The sequence below is a fragment of the Bombina bombina genome, chromosome 6 (assembly GCF_027579735.1).
Source record: "Bombina bombina isolate aBomBom1 chromosome 6, aBomBom1.pri, whole genome shotgun sequence".
Lineage (NCBI taxonomy): Eukaryota > Metazoa > Chordata > Amphibia > Anura > Bombinatoridae > Bombina > Bombina bombina.
In genome coordinates this window covers 1072266-1091934 of record NC_069504.1, presented here as the reverse complement: position 1 = coordinate 1091934, position 19669 = coordinate 1072266, and the positions used below count along the sequence as shown (strand labels likewise).

The 19669-nt window shown below is 41.8% G+C and overlaps 1 protein-coding gene across 1 annotated transcript in view; it reads right to left on the bottom strand.

Moving 5' to 3' along the window:
• Window positions 1–19669, bottom strand: part of LOC128662501 (protein tyrosine phosphatase domain-containing protein 1-like) — a 292909-nt gene that overhangs the window by 247049 nt on the left and 26191 nt on the right. The window contains exon 2 of the mRNA XM_053716280.1: window positions 8113–8294. Within this exon, the coding sequence (XP_053572255.1) occupies window positions 8113–8294 (182 nt within the window). The remainder of the gene's footprint in view (window positions 1–8112; window positions 8295–19669) is intronic.

Below are 19669 nucleotides of genomic sequence, written 5' to 3'. Positions count from 1 at the left end.
TGTAGCTATATTAGGGTTTATTTTATAGGTAAGTATTTAGTTTTAAATAGGATTAATTTATTTAATGATAGTAATTTTAGTTCGTTTTAGAAACATAGAAACATAGATATTGACGGCAGATAAGAGCCATAGGCCCAGCAAGTCTGCCCGACCTTACCTAACAGTATAAACTTATCTAGTTCGTAGGATAGCCCTATGCTTGTCCCATGCATTTTTAAAGTCCCCCACAGTGTTTGTTGCTACTACCTCTTGAGGAAGTTTATTCCATAAATCAATCACTCTTTCTGTAAAGAAGTGCTTCCTCAAATTACTCCTGAATCTACTACCCTTTAGCTTGAGCTCATGACCCCTTGTTCTTGAATTTTCCATTTTATGTAAAATACCCACAGCCTCAGTTTTACTAAACCCTTTAATGTACTTGAAAGTTGCTATCATATCACCTCTTTCCCTTCTCTCCTCTAAGCTATACATATTTAGGTCATTGAGCCTGTCCTGGTAAGTTTTATTTTTTAGACCATGTACCATTTTGGTAGCCCTCCTTTGCACAGATTCAAGTTTGTTAATATCCTTCTGAAGATATGGTCTCCAGAACTGCACACAATACTCAAGATGAGGCCTAACTAATGATCTATAAAGTGGCATAAGAACCTTACTATTTCTGCTGCAAATACCTCTACCAATACATCCAAGCATTCTGCTAGCCTTACTCGCTGCATTACTACATTGTTTACTAAGTTTTAAATCATCTGAAATAATAATTCCCAAGTCCTGTTCCTCGTCTGTAACAGTCAGTAAAGTGTCATTGAGTCTGTAATTAACATTTGGATTTTTCTTCCCTAAATGCATTATTTTACACTTTGCTGTGTTAAACTTTAGATCCCAGTCGTTTGTCCAATCCTCCAATTGTTGTATATCACTTCTCATTTTGTCTACCCCCCCTGGAACATCCACTCTGTTGCAAATTTTTGTATCATCTGCAAAGAGACATACTTTCCCCTGTAGCCCTTTGCTGATATCGCAGATAAATATGTTAAACAAAACAGGCCCCAGAACTGACCCCTGAGGAACACCACTAGTAACAGCCCCCTCTGCTGAATGAACTCCATTTACTAAGACACTTTGTTTTCTGTCCTTAAGCCAGCATTCCACCCAGTTCACAATTTTTGAATCTAGACCAAGGAGATATAGTTTGTGAATAAGTTTATTGTGTGGGACGGTGTCAAATGCTTTGCTGAAATCTAGATATGCTACATCAACTGCTCCTCCCTTGTCTAATACTTTTGTTACATAATCAAAGAAGTCAATTAGATTAGTCTGACATGATCTCCCTGAAGTAAAACCATGCTGATTTTGGTCCTCTAAATTGTTTGTCTTTATGTAAGTCATAATTCTTTCTTTTAAGAGGCTTTCCATTAATTGAAGTTAAACTAACTGGCCTGTAGTTGCCAGATTCTTCTCTACTGCCTTCTCTACTGCCCTTTTTATGAAGAGGTATTACATTTGCTATTTTCCAATCATCTGGGACAGCTCCTGTTAATAGTGACTGATTAAACAGATCAGTTAATGGGACAGTTAGCACTGATCGAAGTTCTTTTAAAACCCTTGGATGAATATTATCAGGACCCGCTGCCTTTGTAACATTTATTTTTGATAATGCTAACAAAACCTCATCCTCTGTAAAAAGATTACTGTTAAGCTTGTTTCTATTTTGCGTAGCATCCCTTAATGTAGACATTGTATCTTCACAATCTTTAGTGAAAACAGAACAGAAGTAATCATTGAGACAGTCTGCAATCTGCTTATCTCCTTCTATTATTCTACCATCAACTGATTTCAATTTTACTATTCCTACCTTATTTTTTCTTCTTTCACTGATATATCTAAAGAATGTTTTGTCCCCATGTTTTACTGACTGTGCTATCTTCTCTTCTGCATGAGCTTTAACCTTCCTAATTAACTGCTTAGTCTTTTTTTGTTGGAGTCTCCATATTTTCATATCATCATCTGCTTGTGTGTGTCTGTAATTTTTATAAGCTATCTTTTTTGTCTTTACAGCATGTGCTACTTCTTTGGAAAACCAAATTGGTTTCCGCTTTCTTTTACTTTTACAGACATGTCTAATACAGTGTGCGGTTGCATCTAAAATGGCACCTTTCACAAATTCCCACTGTTCTTGAACCCCTGTAATAAGAGTTTTCCCCTTTAAATAGTTTTTTAGGTATTCTCCCATTAATGAAAAATCTGCCGTCCTAAAGTCTAAAACTTTTGTTTTAGTCTGGGTGGACAGTTCCTGAACATGAATACTAAACCAAACAGATTGATGATCACTGGATCCTAAGTTCTCACCTACAGACACATCTGAAACTGTATCACTGTTTGTAAGTATTAGATCTAATATAGCTTCCTTACGAGTTGGTTCCTTGACTAATTGTTCAAGTGATTCCCCTAGCAGAGATTCAAGAATATACCTGCTTCTAGCCGATCTAGCAGAAGGAATCTTCCAGTCTATATCTGGCAAATTAAAGTCCCCCAGTACTATAACCTTACCCTTCATGGTCATTTTGGTTATTTCATCTAATAACAGATTGTCCAGTTTTTCATCCTGCAATGGAGGCCTATATACAACCCCTATTCTAAAAACATTTTTATCTCCAATTTCCAAAGTCACCCAAATACTTTCCACCTCATCATTTGTTCCTACAATTTCAGTAACCTTTATATTTTCATTTACATACAAAGCAACTCCTCCACCTTTCTTTCCTACTCTGTTCTTTTTAAATAACCTGAATCCAGGTATGACTATGTCCCAGTCATGCAAATCATTGTACCATGTTTCTGTTATAGCTACTAAATCCAAGTTGTCCCTAGTCATTATTGAAATGAGTTCAGGTAATTTATTTCCTAAGCTGCGAGCATTTGTGCTCATGGCACGAAGAATTTTTCTACTAGAATTTCTAGAATTGTTACTTGGACTAACAGTTTTGGCATGCTGTGGGGGGCAGGTGGGTATATTAATGCTACCCCCCTTTATTAGTTTAAATGATTTCTAATAAAGTATTTGAACTCCTCTCCCAGATACTCTGTTCCTTTAGCATCCAAATGCAAGCCATCTCTCCTAAATAACCTAGTATCTTTCCAAGCAGAGCTATAATGGCCAATAAAACCAAATCCTCGTTCCCTGCACCACTTATCTAACCAAGAATTAAATGTTGTTATCCGCTCCATCTTTCCTGCTTCCTGGTCATACACAGGTAAAATAGCAGAAAATGATAGAGTTGATGCCACAGTCTCTAAATGATTACCTAGGTCACAAAACTCTTTCTGAACAGCAGCAACATGATTACTAGCCATGATTAAATTATATTTAACTTAGGGGGGTGTTATGGTTAGACTTAGGTTTAGGGGTTAATAACTTTATTCTAGTAGCGGCGACGTTGGGGGCGGGAGATTAGGGGTTAATAATTGTAGATAGGTGACGGCAATGTTAGGGAGGACAGATTAGGGGTTAATAAAATTTATTATAGTGTTTGCGAGGCAGGAGTGCAGCGGTTTAGGGGTTAATACATTTATTATAGTGGCGGCGATGTCCGGTCGGCAGATTAGGGGTTAATAATTGTAGGTAGTTGGCGGCGACAGGGGTGTTTAGACTCGGGGTTCATGTTAGGGTGTTAGGTGTAGACTTAGTAACGCCTAGATTTAGAGTTTTGCGTTAGAAGGGGTGCGTTAGCTACGCGTGTCTTTTTTCCCCCGCACCTTTTAAACAACGCTGGTATTGAGAGTTCTCTGAAGGGCTGCGTTAGGCTCAAAAAAGGGAGCGTACAGGCATATTTACCGCCACTTCAACCCTCAATACCAGCGTTGCTTACGGACGCGGCCAGCTTCAAAAACGTGCTTGTGCAATAAAGCAGCGTTCAGCTCCTAACGCAGCTCCATTGTTTCCTATGGGGAAACACTTCCTATGCCTGCACCTAACACCCTAACATGTACCCCGAGTCTAAACACCCCTAACCTTACACTTATTAACCCCTAATCTGCCGCCCCCACTATCGCTAACCCCTGCATTATATTATTAACCCCTAATCTGCCGCTCCGGACACCGCCACAACCTACATTATCCCTATGAACCCCTAATCTGCTGCCCCTAACACCGCCGACCCCTATATTATATTTATTAACCCCTAATCTGCCCCCCCCAACGTCGCCGCTATCTTACCTACACTTCTTAACCCCTAATCTGCCGACCGGACCTTGCCGCCACTATAATAAATGTATTAACCCCTAAACTGCCTCACTCCCGCCTCAAAAACCCTATAATAAATTTTATTAACCCCTAATCTGCCCTCCCTAACATCGCCGACACCTAACTTCAAGTATTAACCCCTAATCTGCCGACCGGACCTCGCCACTACTCTAATAAATGTAATAACCCCAAAAGCTAAGTCTAACCCTAACCCTAACACCCCCCTAAGTTAAATATAATTTTTATTTTACGAAATAAATTAAATCTTATTAAATAAATTAATCCTATTTAAAGCTAAATACTTACCTGTAAAATAAACCCTAATATAGCTACAATATAACGAATAATTATATTGTAGCTATTTTAGGATTTATATTTATTTTACAGGCAACTTTGTATTTATTTTAACTGGGTACAATAGCTATTAAATAGTTAATAACTATTTAATAGCTACCTAGTTAAAATAATTACAAAATTACCTGTAAAATAAATCCTAAGTTACAATTAAACCTAACACTACACTATCAATAAATTAACTAAACTGTAATGTTGGAGGGGGGTATTGTATGTTTATTTAAATGCAAAAGAGCTGTTTTCTTTGGGGCATGCCCGGCAAAAGGCCTTTTTAAGGGCTGGTAAGGTAAAAGAGCTGTTAAATTTTTATTTTAGAATAGGGTAGGGCCTTTTTTTTATTTTGGGGGGCTTTGTTATTTTTTTAGGGGGCTTAGAGTAGGTGTAATTAGCTTAAAATTCTTGTAATTTTTTTTATTTTTTGTAATTTAGTGTTTTGTTTTTTTTGTAATTTAGTTTAGTTGATTTAATTGTAGATAATTGTAGATACTTTAGTTAATTAATTTATTGATAGTGTAGTGTTAGGTTTAATTGTAACTTAGGTTAGGATTTATTTTACAGGTAATTTTGTAATTATTTTAACTAGGTAACTATTAAATAGTTATTAACTATTTAATAGCTATTGTACCTGGTTAAAATAAATACAAAGTTGCCTGTAAAATAAATATTAATCCTAAAATAGCTACAATATAATTATTATTTATATTGTAGCTATCTTAGGGTTTATTTTACAGGTAAGTATTTAGCTTTAAATAGGATTAATTTATTTAATAAGAGTTAATTTATTTCGTAAGATAAAAATTATATTTAACTTAGGGGGGTGTTAGGGTTAGACTTAGCTTTAGGGGTTAATACATTTATTAGAGTAGCGGCAAGGTCCGGTCGGCAGATTAGGGGTTAATACTTGAAGTTAGGTGTCGGCGATGTTAGGGAGTGCAGATTAGGGTTTAATACTATTTATTATAGGGTTTTTGAGGCGGGAGTGAGGTGGTTTAGGGGTTAATACATTTATTATAGTGGCGGCCAGGTCCGGTCGGCAGATTAGGGGTTAAGAAGTGTAGGTAGGTAGTGGTGACGTTGGGGGGGGGCAGATTAGGGGGTAATAAATATTATGTAGGGGTCGGCGATGTTAGGGGCAGCAGATTAGGGGTACATAGGGATAATGTATGTGGCGGCGGTGTGCGGTCGGCAGATTAGGGGTTAAAAAATTTTATTAGAGTGGCGGCGATGTGGGGGGACCTCGGTTTAGGGGTACATAGGTAGTTTATGGGTGTTAGTGTACTTTAGAGCACAGTAGTTAAGAGCTTTATGAACCGGCGTTAGCCCAGAAAGCTCTTAACTACTGACTTTTTTCTGCGGCTGGAGTTTTGTCGTTAGATTTCTAACGCTCACTTCAGCCAAGACTCTAAATACCGGCGTTAGAAAGATCCCATTGAAAAGATAGGATACGCAATTGACGTAAGGGGATCTGCGGTATGTAAAAGTCGCGGCTGGAAAGTGAGCGTTAGACCTTTACCTACAAGACTCTAAATACCAGCAGTAGGCCAAAACCAGCGTTAGGACGCTGGTTTGGACGGCTAACGCAGAACTCTAAATCTAGGCGAAAGTGTTTCCCCATAGGAAACAATGGGGCTGCGTTTGGAGCTGAACGCTGCTTTTTTTTTTTCAGCCAGCTCAGCCCCATTGTTTCCTATGGGGAAATCGTGCACAAGCACGTTTTTCCAGCTTACTGCTACCGTAGGCAACGCTGGTATTGAGAGTTGAAGTGGAGCTAAATTTGGCTCAATGCTCACTTTTCTGAGGCTAACGCAGCCATTCAGACAACTCGTAATACCAGCGATGTCTTAAGGGTGCGCTGGAAAAAAAAAGGCTTGTTAGCACCGCAGGTCTTTACCGACAAAACTCGTAATCTAGGCGTAATATAGTTAATTATAGCCTGAGTATTTCATATCACCCGATGACTCTAAATAGGGTTATATTTTATTACTGATTTATCCTACTACTATATTTGGTATATCCATTCTCTAAATATTACCATATCTTATTACTCACTAATCCCTAGGCTACGAGCGCCAGTACATCCCATATCCCTTCCTGACCCCAGCTTGCCTCCTGCTTGACTACTCTCCTCTGCCACTAACCTGGCTCCTGACCCCAGCTTGCCTCCTGCCTGACAACTCTCCTGCACTCTCCTCTGCAACTGACACCTGGCTCCTGACCACAGCTTGCCTCCTGCCTTACAACTCTCCTGCACTCTCCTCTGCAACTGACACCTGGTTCCTGACCCCAGCTTGCCTCCTGCCTGACTAGACTTCTGCACTCTCCTCTAGCACTGACACCTGGCCTCTGGCTTACATCATGTCTGACTAAACTCCTGTACTCTCCTCTGGCACTGACACCTGGCTCCTGTCCCAGCTTTCATACTGCCTGACTTCATTCCTGCACTCTCCTTTGGCACTGACACCTGGTTTCTGACCCCAGCTTGCCTCCTGCTTGACTACTCTCCTGCACTCTCCTCTGCAACTGACACCTGGCTCCTGACCCCAGCTTGCCTCCTGCTTGACTACTCTCCTCTGCCACTAACACCTGGCTCCTGACCCCAGCTTGCCTCCTGCCTGACTACTCTCCTGCACTCTCCTCTACAACTGACACCTGGCACCTGACCCCAGCTTGCCTCCTGCTTGACTACTCTCCTCTGGAACTGACACCTGGCTCCTGACCCCAGCTTGCCTCCTGCTTGACTACTCTCCTCTGCCACTGACACCTGGCTTCTGACCCCAGCTTCGCTCCTGCCTGACTACTCTCCTGCACTCTTGTCAGCAATCGACACCTGGCTCCTGACTCTAGCTTGCCTCCTGCCTGACTACACTTATGCAATCTCCTCTAGCACTGACACCTGGCCTCTGGCTTACATCATGTCTGACTAAACTCCTGCACTCTTATCTGGCACTGACACCTGGTTCCTGACCCCAGCTTGCCTCCTGCTTGACTACTCTCCTGCACTCTCCTCTGGCACTGACACCTGGCTCCTGACCTCAGCTTGTCTCCTGCCTTACTACTCTCCTGCACTCAACTCTGGCACTGACACCTGGCTCCTGACTCCAGTTTGCATCCTGTCTGACTACCCTCCTGCATTCTTCTTTGGCAATGACACCTGGCTCCTGACCTTAGCTTGTCTCCTGCTTACCTGACTACCTTTCTGCACCATCCTCTGGCACTGACACCTTGTTCCTGTATACCTACACAGCTACAGACTTCAGCTTGTCCTTGGTTTGCAAGATATCTTCTGCACAAGTGAATTCAGCAAAACAAGGTAACCTTACATTTATAAATATACTGACCAAAGAACATTCAATAACTGTGGACTCTCTGTGGTTTAATCTGAGATATGTGACTCCATGACCTCTGACTCACAAAGCTGTGGGCACACAAAAAACTAGATAAAACACAACCTGATTCTCCTGCATGAGCAACACATCAGTATTGTTTGAATATGAACACTATACATGTGGTCTCCTCACCAAGATGAATATAGTCCTTTGATCGCCTGCTGCTCCGCGCTCCAGCCTTCAGGACCCTCATAGCGACATTCTCGCCCCCCACATGTTAGAGAACAGATAATGTGAGGATGAACAGCCCGAACTAGTCGCTCCCGAGTATGTGAGTAGGACGGAAGTGGCACTTCATCTGGAGAACTCATGACCTGGGGAAAGAAATAACAAAATAAATATATGAAGAGGAACTCTAAATCATTCTGAAGATTCAATGATTGTTCTGGACCTTATGCAGACCCTGGGAATCAGCACTTACTCTGAGCAAGGGCTAGAGAGTAAGGACTAAGTGAATATGACCCAGTGACTCTTCACCAATATTATGGTCAAACTCGGAGAAGGGGAAAAGGGTGTGAATACATTGTTGTACTAAAAAGTATCTGCTGCTGTTTAGGGACTACCTGGCCTTCTGTAATTTTTTATTATACAAGAATATTAGAATAGTCAGGTAAGCAAAGCCTCACAGCAGTTTTTTTTGGGGGGGCAGCATTTTTTTGTGGCTATATTTGTAAGTAGCTTACAGTTACACACACAAAACACTCAGACACACACACAGAAACACTCAGGTGCACACACAAAAACACCCACCCACAAAAACTCAGACACACACACACACACACACATACAAAATATGTCATCTGCACTGCATTAATTATAAAGCTCATGCCTAGAGCTGCTCCCTGGCTCAGCAGAGCATCAAATGAAAGATAAACAGAGCACTCTAAAATAAATCACTAACAAAAAGGTTTAGGCGCGCAAAATATGAAAATTCTGCTCTCAAACACACTTAAAAACACACTCAGATGCACACACAAACACTCGGAAACACACTCAAAAACACACACACAAAAACACTCAGGCACACACACAAATACTTAGACACACACACACAAAAACTCACACACACACAAAAACACTCAGACACACAAAAACACAGACACACATACACACAAAAACACTCAGACACACACACACAAAAACACTCAGACACACACACACACACACAAAAACACAGACACACATACACACACACACACATACACACAAAAACTCAGACACACACACACACACACACATACAAAATATGTAAACTGCACTGCATTAATTATAAAACTCATGCCTAGAGCTGCTCCCTGGCTCAGCAGAGCATCAAATGAAAGATAAACAGAGCACTCTAAAATAAATCACTAAAGAAAAGGTTTAGGTGCAAACTATGAAAATTCTGCTCTCTGACTCTGTTCCAAGTCTGTCAGTGCACAGCCCCGGGCCACGTACCTACCGCTTCTTATGGCCAATCACCTCTTGTCAGGGTCCAGGAATCAGACAGACGAGAAGTGCAAAAATAATCACACCTTTATTAACAGTAACAAATAATAAAAAGTCCACAAGTCAAATACCAAGCCAGGAATCAAAACCAGAGCTGGTAGTCAGATGAGCCGAGTCAGGAGCCAAAGCGAGTAGTCAGACGAGCCGGAATCAGGAACAAGGATAACAGCAGAGTCAGGAACAAGCCAGGGATCAGGAAATAGTAGGAACGTCAGACAGCCAGGTAATACACAGGAGCTCTCACAAACAGGTCTGAGACAACGCAAGGGCAAAGCATACTGAACAGAGGCCCTTTAAATAATAAGTGATGACATCACAATTCTGAGACTGCATCCTGTCTCACACGGATGATGTACACCACTCTGGCCATAAAAGGAAGTGCAGGAAATGAGCAGCATCACACAGTATGCACCAGAGTCAGCAAGATAGGTGAGTTAAATGGCTGACAGCAGCACATGGCAAACAAAATAGGGAAAAAACCCTGACACCTCTGCACTCTACCCATCCCCAGACACCCACCCGCCCTCCCTCCCCTCCTACCTCTTCAGTGTGCACTTAGTGTACCGTAACCGTACCGGTCTGGTGGGCATCATACATGGCTCCTTCACTTAAGAGACAGTGTCAGACAGTCATGCAGTCAGGTGCCAGGCATCCCCCTCATGATTTCCTAGTTTCTGTTTAGAGAGACAGCACAGCAGTGAGTGATTCCACTGCTCCACACGTCACTGAGCAGTGAGCACAGATAGGCAGGCAGGTTTAGGCTAGCAGCGCAACTTCACAAGCCCCACAGCATGCCCACGACATCCATAGTGAAATTGGGCAGGGGAGGAGCAAAGTACAAACAAGCAAAAGCAGCCGGGAAAACTATATGTGGAAATTGCACTGCTGGCTCAAGGGGCAAAAAAATTAAGTGTCTACAATTTTCCCCAGCCCCACTAATGCTGGCCCCTCTAATAAAAAATTCTATGCATCTCTACATTGTATTTCTTTGAATTTAATTTTGGTGGAATTTTTTTTGGTGGTGCCACCCCCTGGAGGGTGTCACCCGGGTGCGGCCCACACCCCTCTAGTGACGCCACTGTTTTGTTCTGTTGGCTTTCAGCACTTAGCATTGTGTTTGGCAAACTATTGTTTCAAGAACTCTGTGTTTAAGGTTTTTATCTATTACTACAATAGATAGATGTGCCTGTGAACATTTATTTTGGAAATGCCATAAAAAAATCCTCATTATGGACAAAAAAGGCATAAAACCTTTGGGTGGGGGGAATGGGGGGGGGAAACAGAATTTTGAGTGCCTAGGGCAGCACAAAACCTAAATACGCCACTGCTACCTTGTTGTAGTCTCAAGCAGTTATTTAACACTGTACATCACCTATGGGAAGGGCTGGATAATTTAATGATTAACAGCAGCAATGGGTGAATATTGTAACGTTTATATGAGATTTCACATACATACCGGACTTCAGCAACTGTGAGAACTGATTTTGGGGTTAGTGTTAGTTTTTTGGGTGTTTTTTATTATTTTTTTATTTTAGTGGGCCAAAAAAGAGCTGAAAGCCCTTTTAAGGGCAGTAAAAGAGCTGAATGCCCTTTAAAGGGCAATGCCCATACAAATGCCCTTTTCTGGGTAATGGGTAGATTAGGTATTTTTTAGTTAGGTTTTTTTTTTATTTTGTGGGTTTGGGGGGTGGGGGTTTGTTTTTCTTTTTTTGCAAAAGATCTGTTAACTTTAGGGCAATGCCCTACAAAAGGCCCCTTTAAGGGCTATTGGTAGTTTATTATAGATTAGGATTTTTTTTATTTTGGGGTGTTTTTTTATTTTGGGGTGAGTTTTAGAATAGAAATTATTTTTTTTATTTTCGATAATTACGGCTAGATTACGAGTTTGGCGTTACGAGGGGTGCGGTAATAACTTGCACGTTATTGTCACCGATCACTTCCCTACAGCGCTGGTATTACAGGTTTACAAAAACCCGGCGTTAGCAGGCAAGAAGTGAGCGTAAAGCAAAATTGAGCTCCATACCGCACTCCAATACCAACACTGCTGAAAGCAGCGGTGAGCTGGTTTTACGTGCTCGTGCACGATTTTCCCATAGACATCAATGGGGAGAGCCGGCTGAAAAAAAAAGTCTAACACCTCCAAAAAACAAGTGTAAAGCTCTGTAACGCAGCCCCATTGATTCCGTAACACACCCCCATTGATTTCTATGGGGAAAGAAAATGTATGTTTACACCTAACACCCTAACAAACCCGAGTCTAAACAACCCTAATCTTACACTTATTAACCCCAAATCTGCCACCCCCGACATCGCCAACACCTACTTTATACTTATTAACCCCTAATCTGCTGCCCCCAACATCGCTGACACCTACATAATGTTATTAACCCCTAATCTCCCACCCCCAATGGCGCTGCAACCTACCTACACTTATTAACCCCTAATCTGCCGCCCCCAAAGTCGCTGCCACTATACTAAATATATTAACCCCTAAGTCTAACCCTAATCCTAACACCCACTAACTTTTATGTAATTAAAATAAATCTAAATAAAACCTACAATTAATAACTAAATAATTCCTATTTAAAACTAAATACTTACCTGTAAAATAAATCCTAAGCTAGCTACAATATAACTAATAGTTACATTGTATCTATCTTGGGTTTTATTTTTATTTTACAGTTAAGTTTGTATTTATTTTATCTAGGTAGAATAGTTACTAAATAGTTATTAACTATTTACTAACTACCTAGCTAAAATAAATACAAATTTATTTGTAAAATGAAACCTAACCTGTCTTACACTAACACCTAACCTTACAATACAATTAAATCAATTAAATCAACAAACACTAAATTACACAAAATAAAAAAAGAAATTATGAGATATTTAAACTAATTACACCTAATCTAATAGCCCTATAAAAAAGCCCCCCCCCCAAAAAAAAATAAAACCCCCCTAGCCTAAACTAAACTACCAAAAGCCCTTAAAAGGGCCTTTTGCGGAGCATTGCCCAAAAGAAATCAGCTCTTTTATCTGTAAAAAAATACAAACAACCCCCCAACAGTAAAACCCACACAACCAACCCCCCAAATAAAATCCTAACTAAAAAAACCTAAGCTCCCCATTGCCCTGAAAAGGGCATTTGGATGGGCATTGCCCTTAAAAGGGCATTTAGCTCTTTTTCCGCCCAAAACCCTAATCTAAAAATAAAACCCACCCAATAAACCCTTAAAAAAGCCTAACACTAACCCCCGAAGATCCACTTACAGTTTTTGAAGACCCGACATCCATCCTCAACGAAGCCGGCAGAAGTCCTCAACGAAGCGGCAGAAGTCTTCATCCAACAGGGCATAAGTCTTCATCCAACCGGGCAGATGTCTTCATTCAGACGGCATCTTCCATCTTCATCCATCCGGCGCTGAGAAGGTCCATCTTCAAAACATTTGGTGCGGAGCATCCTCTTCAATCGACGTCTTCTTGAACAATGAATTCTCCTTTAAATGACGTCATCCAAGATGGCGTCCCTTAGATTCCGATTGGCTGATAGATTTCTATCAGCCAATCAGAATTAAGGTTGAAAAAATCCTATTGGCTGTTGCAATCAGCCAATAGGATTGAGCTTCAATCATATTGGCTGATCCAATCAGTTACTAGGATTGAGCTTGCATTCTATTGGCTGATTGGAACAGTCAATAGAATGCAAGCTCAATCCTATTGGCTGATTGCAACAGCCAATAGGATTTTTTCAACCTTAATTCTGATTGGCTAATAGAAATATATCAGCCAATCGGAATCTAAGGGACGCCATCTTGGATGACGTCATTTAAAGGAGAATTCATTGAGACGAGAAGTGCAAAAATAATCACACCTTTATTAATAGCAAAAAATAATAAAAAAGTCCACAAGTCAAATAACAAGCCAGGAGTCAAAACCAGAGCTGGTAGTCAGACGAGCCGAGTCAGGAGCCAAAGCAAAAGTCAGACGAGCCGGAATCAGGAAGAAGGAAAACAGCAGAGTCAGGAACAAGTCAGGGATCAGGAACTAGGAAAGACTTCAGGCAGCCAGGTAATACACAGGAACTCTCACAAACAGGTCTGAGACAACGCAAAGGCAAAGCATACTGAACAGAGGCCCTTTAAATAACAAGTGATGACATCACAATTCTGAGACTGCATCCTGTCTCACACAGATGATGCACACCAGTCTGGACATAAAAGGAAGTGCAGGAAATGAGCAGCATCCCCCACAATGCACCATAGTCAGCAAGAGACATGAGTAAAATGGCTGCCAGCAGCACATGGCAAACAAAACAGGGAAAAAACCCTGATAGTACCCTCCCCTCAATGACCCCTCCCCAGCGGGAGGACAAAAGGCTTATTGGGGAAACGGGCATGGAAGGCACGGAGGAGGGCGGGAGCATGAACATCAGAGGAGGGAACCCAAGAACGCTCCTCCGGACCGTAGCCTCTCCAGTGAACCAAATACTGTACACAGCCCCTGGACATACGAGAGTCAATAATGCTGCTGACCTCATACTCCTCATGGTTGTCAACAAAGATAGGACGGGGACGAGGCAACACAGTGGTAAACCGATTACAAACCAATGGTTTCAAGAGGGAGACATGAAAAACATTGGAGATGCGCATAGCAGGAGAAAGGTCAAGAGCGTAGGCCACAGGATTAACCCATCGGCGTATTCGAAAAGGACCAAGATAATAGGGAGCCAATTTATTGGAAGGCACACAAAGGTTCAAGTTGCGGGAGGACAGCCAAACTCTCTCATCAACCTGGTAGGAAAGTGCGGGCAGACGCCTACGATCAGCCTGGAACTTTTGGTGCTGCATAGAATGATGAAGGCAATCCTGAATCTGCACTCACGTGGAACAGAGTTGCCGGAGATGCTCCTCCAAAGCCGGAATACCCTGAGACATGAATGAATCGGGCAACAAGGATGGTTGAAACCCGTAATTCACCATGAACGGGGATAACTTGGAGGAAGCATTAATAGCACTATTACGAGCAAACTCTGCCCAAGGTAACAGTTCAGACCAATTATTGTGGTGATCTGAGACATAGCAACGGAGGAACTGTTCCAGAGCTTGATTAGACTGTTCCGCAGCCACATTGGATGGAGGGTGATATGCCGAAGAGAAGGAAAGCTGGATCCCCATTTGAGCACAAAAGGAACGCCAAAATCTGGAGACAACCTGGCTACCAGAATTGTTGAGTGACAGACCAAATCATTTGGTTCTTGCCTGGGTGACCTGCGGCTTTAGGATAGTGGTAAGTGTGCAAAAGTTTAGTTAGAAGATTCTCAAGAACAAAACACTTACTACTAGGTTTCTCAGGAGGTGCATTGGTTTGTGCAGCCAGGATCTCCTCCCCCAAGGGAGAAGTCAAATTAGTACGTATGGTAGCCAAAATATGGTCAGGAGGTATAACAGGAGTAGGTACAGACTCCTCCTTGGACAGAGGCGAAAACTGTCGAGAGAGGGCATCAGCCCTTACATTATATTTACATAAAACTACAAATTAAAATAACTATATTATATATTTAAACACCTAACCCTACTCAAATAATTTAATTCTACACTAAAAAATTACAAAGTTACAAAAACAACTAAGTTACCAAAAATAACAAACACTAATAGCGAGATTACAAGTTTTGTGGTAACAGGGGTGCGGAGCTAATGAGCAGTTTCAGCTCACCGCTCACCTACAGACAACACTGGTATTACGAGTTTATTTCAACCCTGCGTTAGTCTCTAAAAAGTGAGCGGAGAGCAAAATTTTGCTCCACATCTCACTGTAATACCAGCGCTGCTTACGGTAGCGGTGAGCTGGCTAAATGTGCTTGTCCACGATTTCCCCATAGGAATCAATGGGGCAGAATCTGCTGAAAAAAACCTAACACCTGCAAAAAAGCAGCGTTCAGCTCCTAACGCAGCCCCATTGATTCCTATGGGGAAAGTAAATTGATGTCTACACCTAACACCCTAACATGAACCCCGAGTCTAAACACCCCTAATCTTACACTTATTAACCCTTAATCTGCCGCCCCCGACATCACCGACACCTGCATTATATTATTAACCCTTAATCTGCCGCTCTGGACACCGCCGCCACCTACATTATACTTATGAACCCCATATCTGCTGCCCCCAACATCGCCGAACCCTACATTTTATTTATTAACCCCTACTCTGCCACCCCCAATGTCACCGCCACCTACCTACACTTATTAACACCTAATCTGCCACCCCCAACGTTGCCGCCACTATAATAAATATATTAAAGGGACACTGAACCCAAATTTTTTCTTTTGTAATTCAGGAAGAGCATGCAATTTTAAGCAACTTTCTAATTTACTCCTATTATCATTTTTTCTTCGTTCTCTTGCTATCATTATTTGAAAAAGAAGGCATCTAAGCTTTTTTTTGGTTTCAGTACTCTGGACAGCACTTTTTTATTGGTGGATGAATTTATCCACCATTCAGCAAGGACAACCCAGGTTGTTCACCAAAAATGGGCCGGCATCTAAACTTACATTCTTGCATTTCAAATAAAGATACCAAGAGAATGAAGAGAATTTGATAATAGGAGTAAATTCGAAATTTGCGTAAAATTTCATGCTCAATCTGAATCACGAAATAAATTTTTTGTGTACAGTGTCCCTTTAACCCCTAAACCTAAGTCTAACCCTACCCCCCCTAACTTAAATATAATTTAAAATAATCTAAATAAAATTACTACAATTAAATGAATTATTCCTATTTAAAACTAAATACGTACCTGTAAAATAAACCCTGAGGCCTAGATTTGGAGTTCGGCGGTAAAAGGGCTGCTAACGCTCCGCGGGCTTTTTTCTGGCCGCACCATAAAATTAACTCTGGTATCGAGAGTTCAAACAAATGCTGCGTTAGGCTCCAAAAAAGGAGCGTAGAGCATTTTTACCGCAAATGCAACTCTCGATACCAGAGTTGCTTACGGACGCGGCCGGCCTCAAAAACGTGCTCATGCACGATTCCCCCATAGGAAACAATGGGGCTGTTTGAGCTGAAAAAAAACCTAACACCTGCAAAAAAGCAGCGTTCAGCTCCTAACGCAGCCCCATTGTTTCCTATGGGGAAACACTTCCTACGTCTGCACCTAACACCCTAACATGTACCCCGAGTCTAAACACCCCTAACCTTACACTTATTAACCCCTAATCTGCCGCCCCCGCTATCGCTGACCCCTGCATATTTTTTTAAACCCCTAATCTGCCGCTCCGTAAACCGCCGCCACCTACGTTATCCCTATGTACCCCTAATCTGCTGCCCTAACACCGCCGACCCCTATATTATATTTATTAACCCCTAACCTGCCCCCCACAACGTCGCCGACACCTGCCTACACTTATTAACCCCTAATCTGCCGAGCGGACCTGAGCGCTACTATAATAAAGTTATTAACCCCTAATCCGCCTCACTAACCCTATCATAAATAGTATTAACCCCTAATCTGCCCTCCCTAACATCGCCGACACCTAACTTCAATTATTAACCCCTAATCTTCCGATCGGAGCTCACCGCTATTCTAATAAATGGATTAACCCCTAAAGCTAAGTCTAACCCTAACACTAACACCCCCCTAAGTTAAATATAATTTAAATCTAACGAAATAAATTAACTCTTTTTAAATAAATTATTCCTATTTAAAGCTAAATACTTACCTGTAAAATAAATCCTAATATAGCTACAATATAAATTATAATTATATTATAGCTATTTTAGGATTAATATTTATTTTACAGGCAACTTTGTAATTATTTTAACCAGGTACAATAGCTATTAAATAGTTAAGAACTATTTAATAGTTACCTAGTTAAAATAATAACAAATTTACCTGTAAAATAAATCCTAACCTAAGTTATAATTAAACCTAACACTACCCTATCAATAAAATAATTAAATAAACTACCTACAATTACCTACAATTAACCTAACACTACACTATCAATAAATTAATTAAACACAATTCCTACAAATAAATACAATTAAATAAACTAGCTAAAGTACAAAAAATAAAAAAGAACTAAGTTACAGAAAATAAAAAAATATTTACAAACATAAGAAAAATATTACAACAATTTTAAACTAATTACACCTACTCTAAGCCCCCTAATAAAATAACAAAGCCCCCCAAAATAAAAAATTCCCTACCCTATTCTAAATTAAAAAAGTTACAAGCTCTTTTACCTTACCAGCCCTGAACAGGGCCCTTTGCGGGGCATGCCCCAAGAATTTCAGCTCTTTTGCCTGTAAAAAAAAACATACAATACCCCCCCCCCAACATTACAACCCACCACCCACATACCCCTAATCTAACCCAAACCCCCTTAAAGAAACCTAACACTAAGCCCCTGAAGATCTTCCTACCTTGTCTTCACCATACCAGGTTCACCGATCCGTCCTGGCTCCAACATCTTCATCCAACCCAAGCGGGGGTTGGCGATCCATAATCCGGTCCAGAAGAGGCTCCAAAGTCTTCCTCCTATCCGGCAAGAAGAGGACATCCGGACCGGCAAACATCTTCTCCAAGCGGCATCTTCGATCTTCTTCCATCCGGAGCGAAGCGGCAGGATCCTGAAGACATCCAGCGCGGAACATCCATCCGGACCGACGACTGAACGACGAATGACTGTTCCTTTAAGGGACTCTATCAGCCAATCGGAATTAAGGTAGGATTCTATCAGCCAATCGGAATTAAGGTAGGAATTTTCTGATTGGCTGATGGAATCAGCCAATCAGAATCTAGTTCAATCCGATTGGCCGATCCAATCAGCCAATCAGATTGAGCTCGCATTCTATTGGCTGATCGGAACAGCCAGATTAGGGGTTAATAAGTGTAGGCAGGTGTCGGCGACGTTGAGGGGGGCAGATTAGGGGTTAATAAATATAATATAGGGGTCGGCGATGTTAGGGGCAGCAGATTAGGGGTACATAGGGATAACGTAGGTGGCGGCGATTTGCGGTCGGAAGATTAGGGTTTAATTATTTTAAGTAGCTGGCGGCGACGTTGTGGGGGGCAAGTTAGGGGTTAATAAATGTAATACAGGGGTCGGCGGGGTTAGGGGCAGCAGATTAGGGGTACATAAATATAACGTAGGTGGCGGTCGGCAGATTAGGGGTTAAAAATTTTAATCGAGTGGCGGCGGTGTGGGGGGACCTCGGTTTAGGGGTACATAGGTAGTTTATGGGTGTTAGTGTACTTTAGGGTACAGTAGTTAAGAGCTTTATGAACCGGCGTTAGCCAGAAAGCTCTTAACTCCTGCTATTTTCAGGCGGCTGGAATCTTGTCGTTAGAGCTCTAACGCTCACTTCGGAAACGACTCTAAATACCGGCGTTAGAAAGATCCCATTGAAAAGATAGGCTACGCAAATGGCGTAGGGGGATCTGCGGTATGGAAAAATCGCGGCTGAAAAGTGAGCGTTAGACCCTTTAATCACTGACTCCAAATACCAGCGGGCGCCCAAAACCAGCGTTAGGAGCCTCTAACGCTGGTTTTGACGGCTACCGCCGAACTCCAAATCTAGGCCTAAGATAGCTACAATATAACTAATAGTTACATTGTAGCTAACTTACGCCTAGATTTAGAGTTTTGCGGCCAAAGGGGTGCGTTAGCTACGCGTGCTTTTTTCTGGCCGCACCTTTTAAATACCGCTGGTATTTAGAGTTCACAGAAGGGCTGCGTTAGGCTCCAAAAAAGGAGCGTATAGCATATTTACCGCAACTGCAACTCTCGATAACAGCGGTGCTTACGGACACGGCCAGCTTCAAAAACGTGCTCGTGCACGATTCCCCCATAGGAAACAATGGGGCAGTTTGAGCTGAAAAAAAACCTAACACCTGCAAAAAAGCAGCGTTCAGCTCCTAACGCAGCCCCATTGTTTCCTATGGGGAAACACTTCCTAAGTCTGCACCTAACACCCTAACATGTACCCCGAGTCTAAACACCCCTAACCTTACACTTATTAACCCCTATTCTGCCGCCGCCGCTATCGTTGACCCCTGCATTTTATTATTAACCCCTAATCTGCCGCTCCGTACACCGCCGCAACCTACATTATCCCTATGTACCCCTAATCTGCTGCCCCTAACACCGCCGACCCCTATATTATATTTATTAACCCCTAATCTGTCCCCCACAACGTCG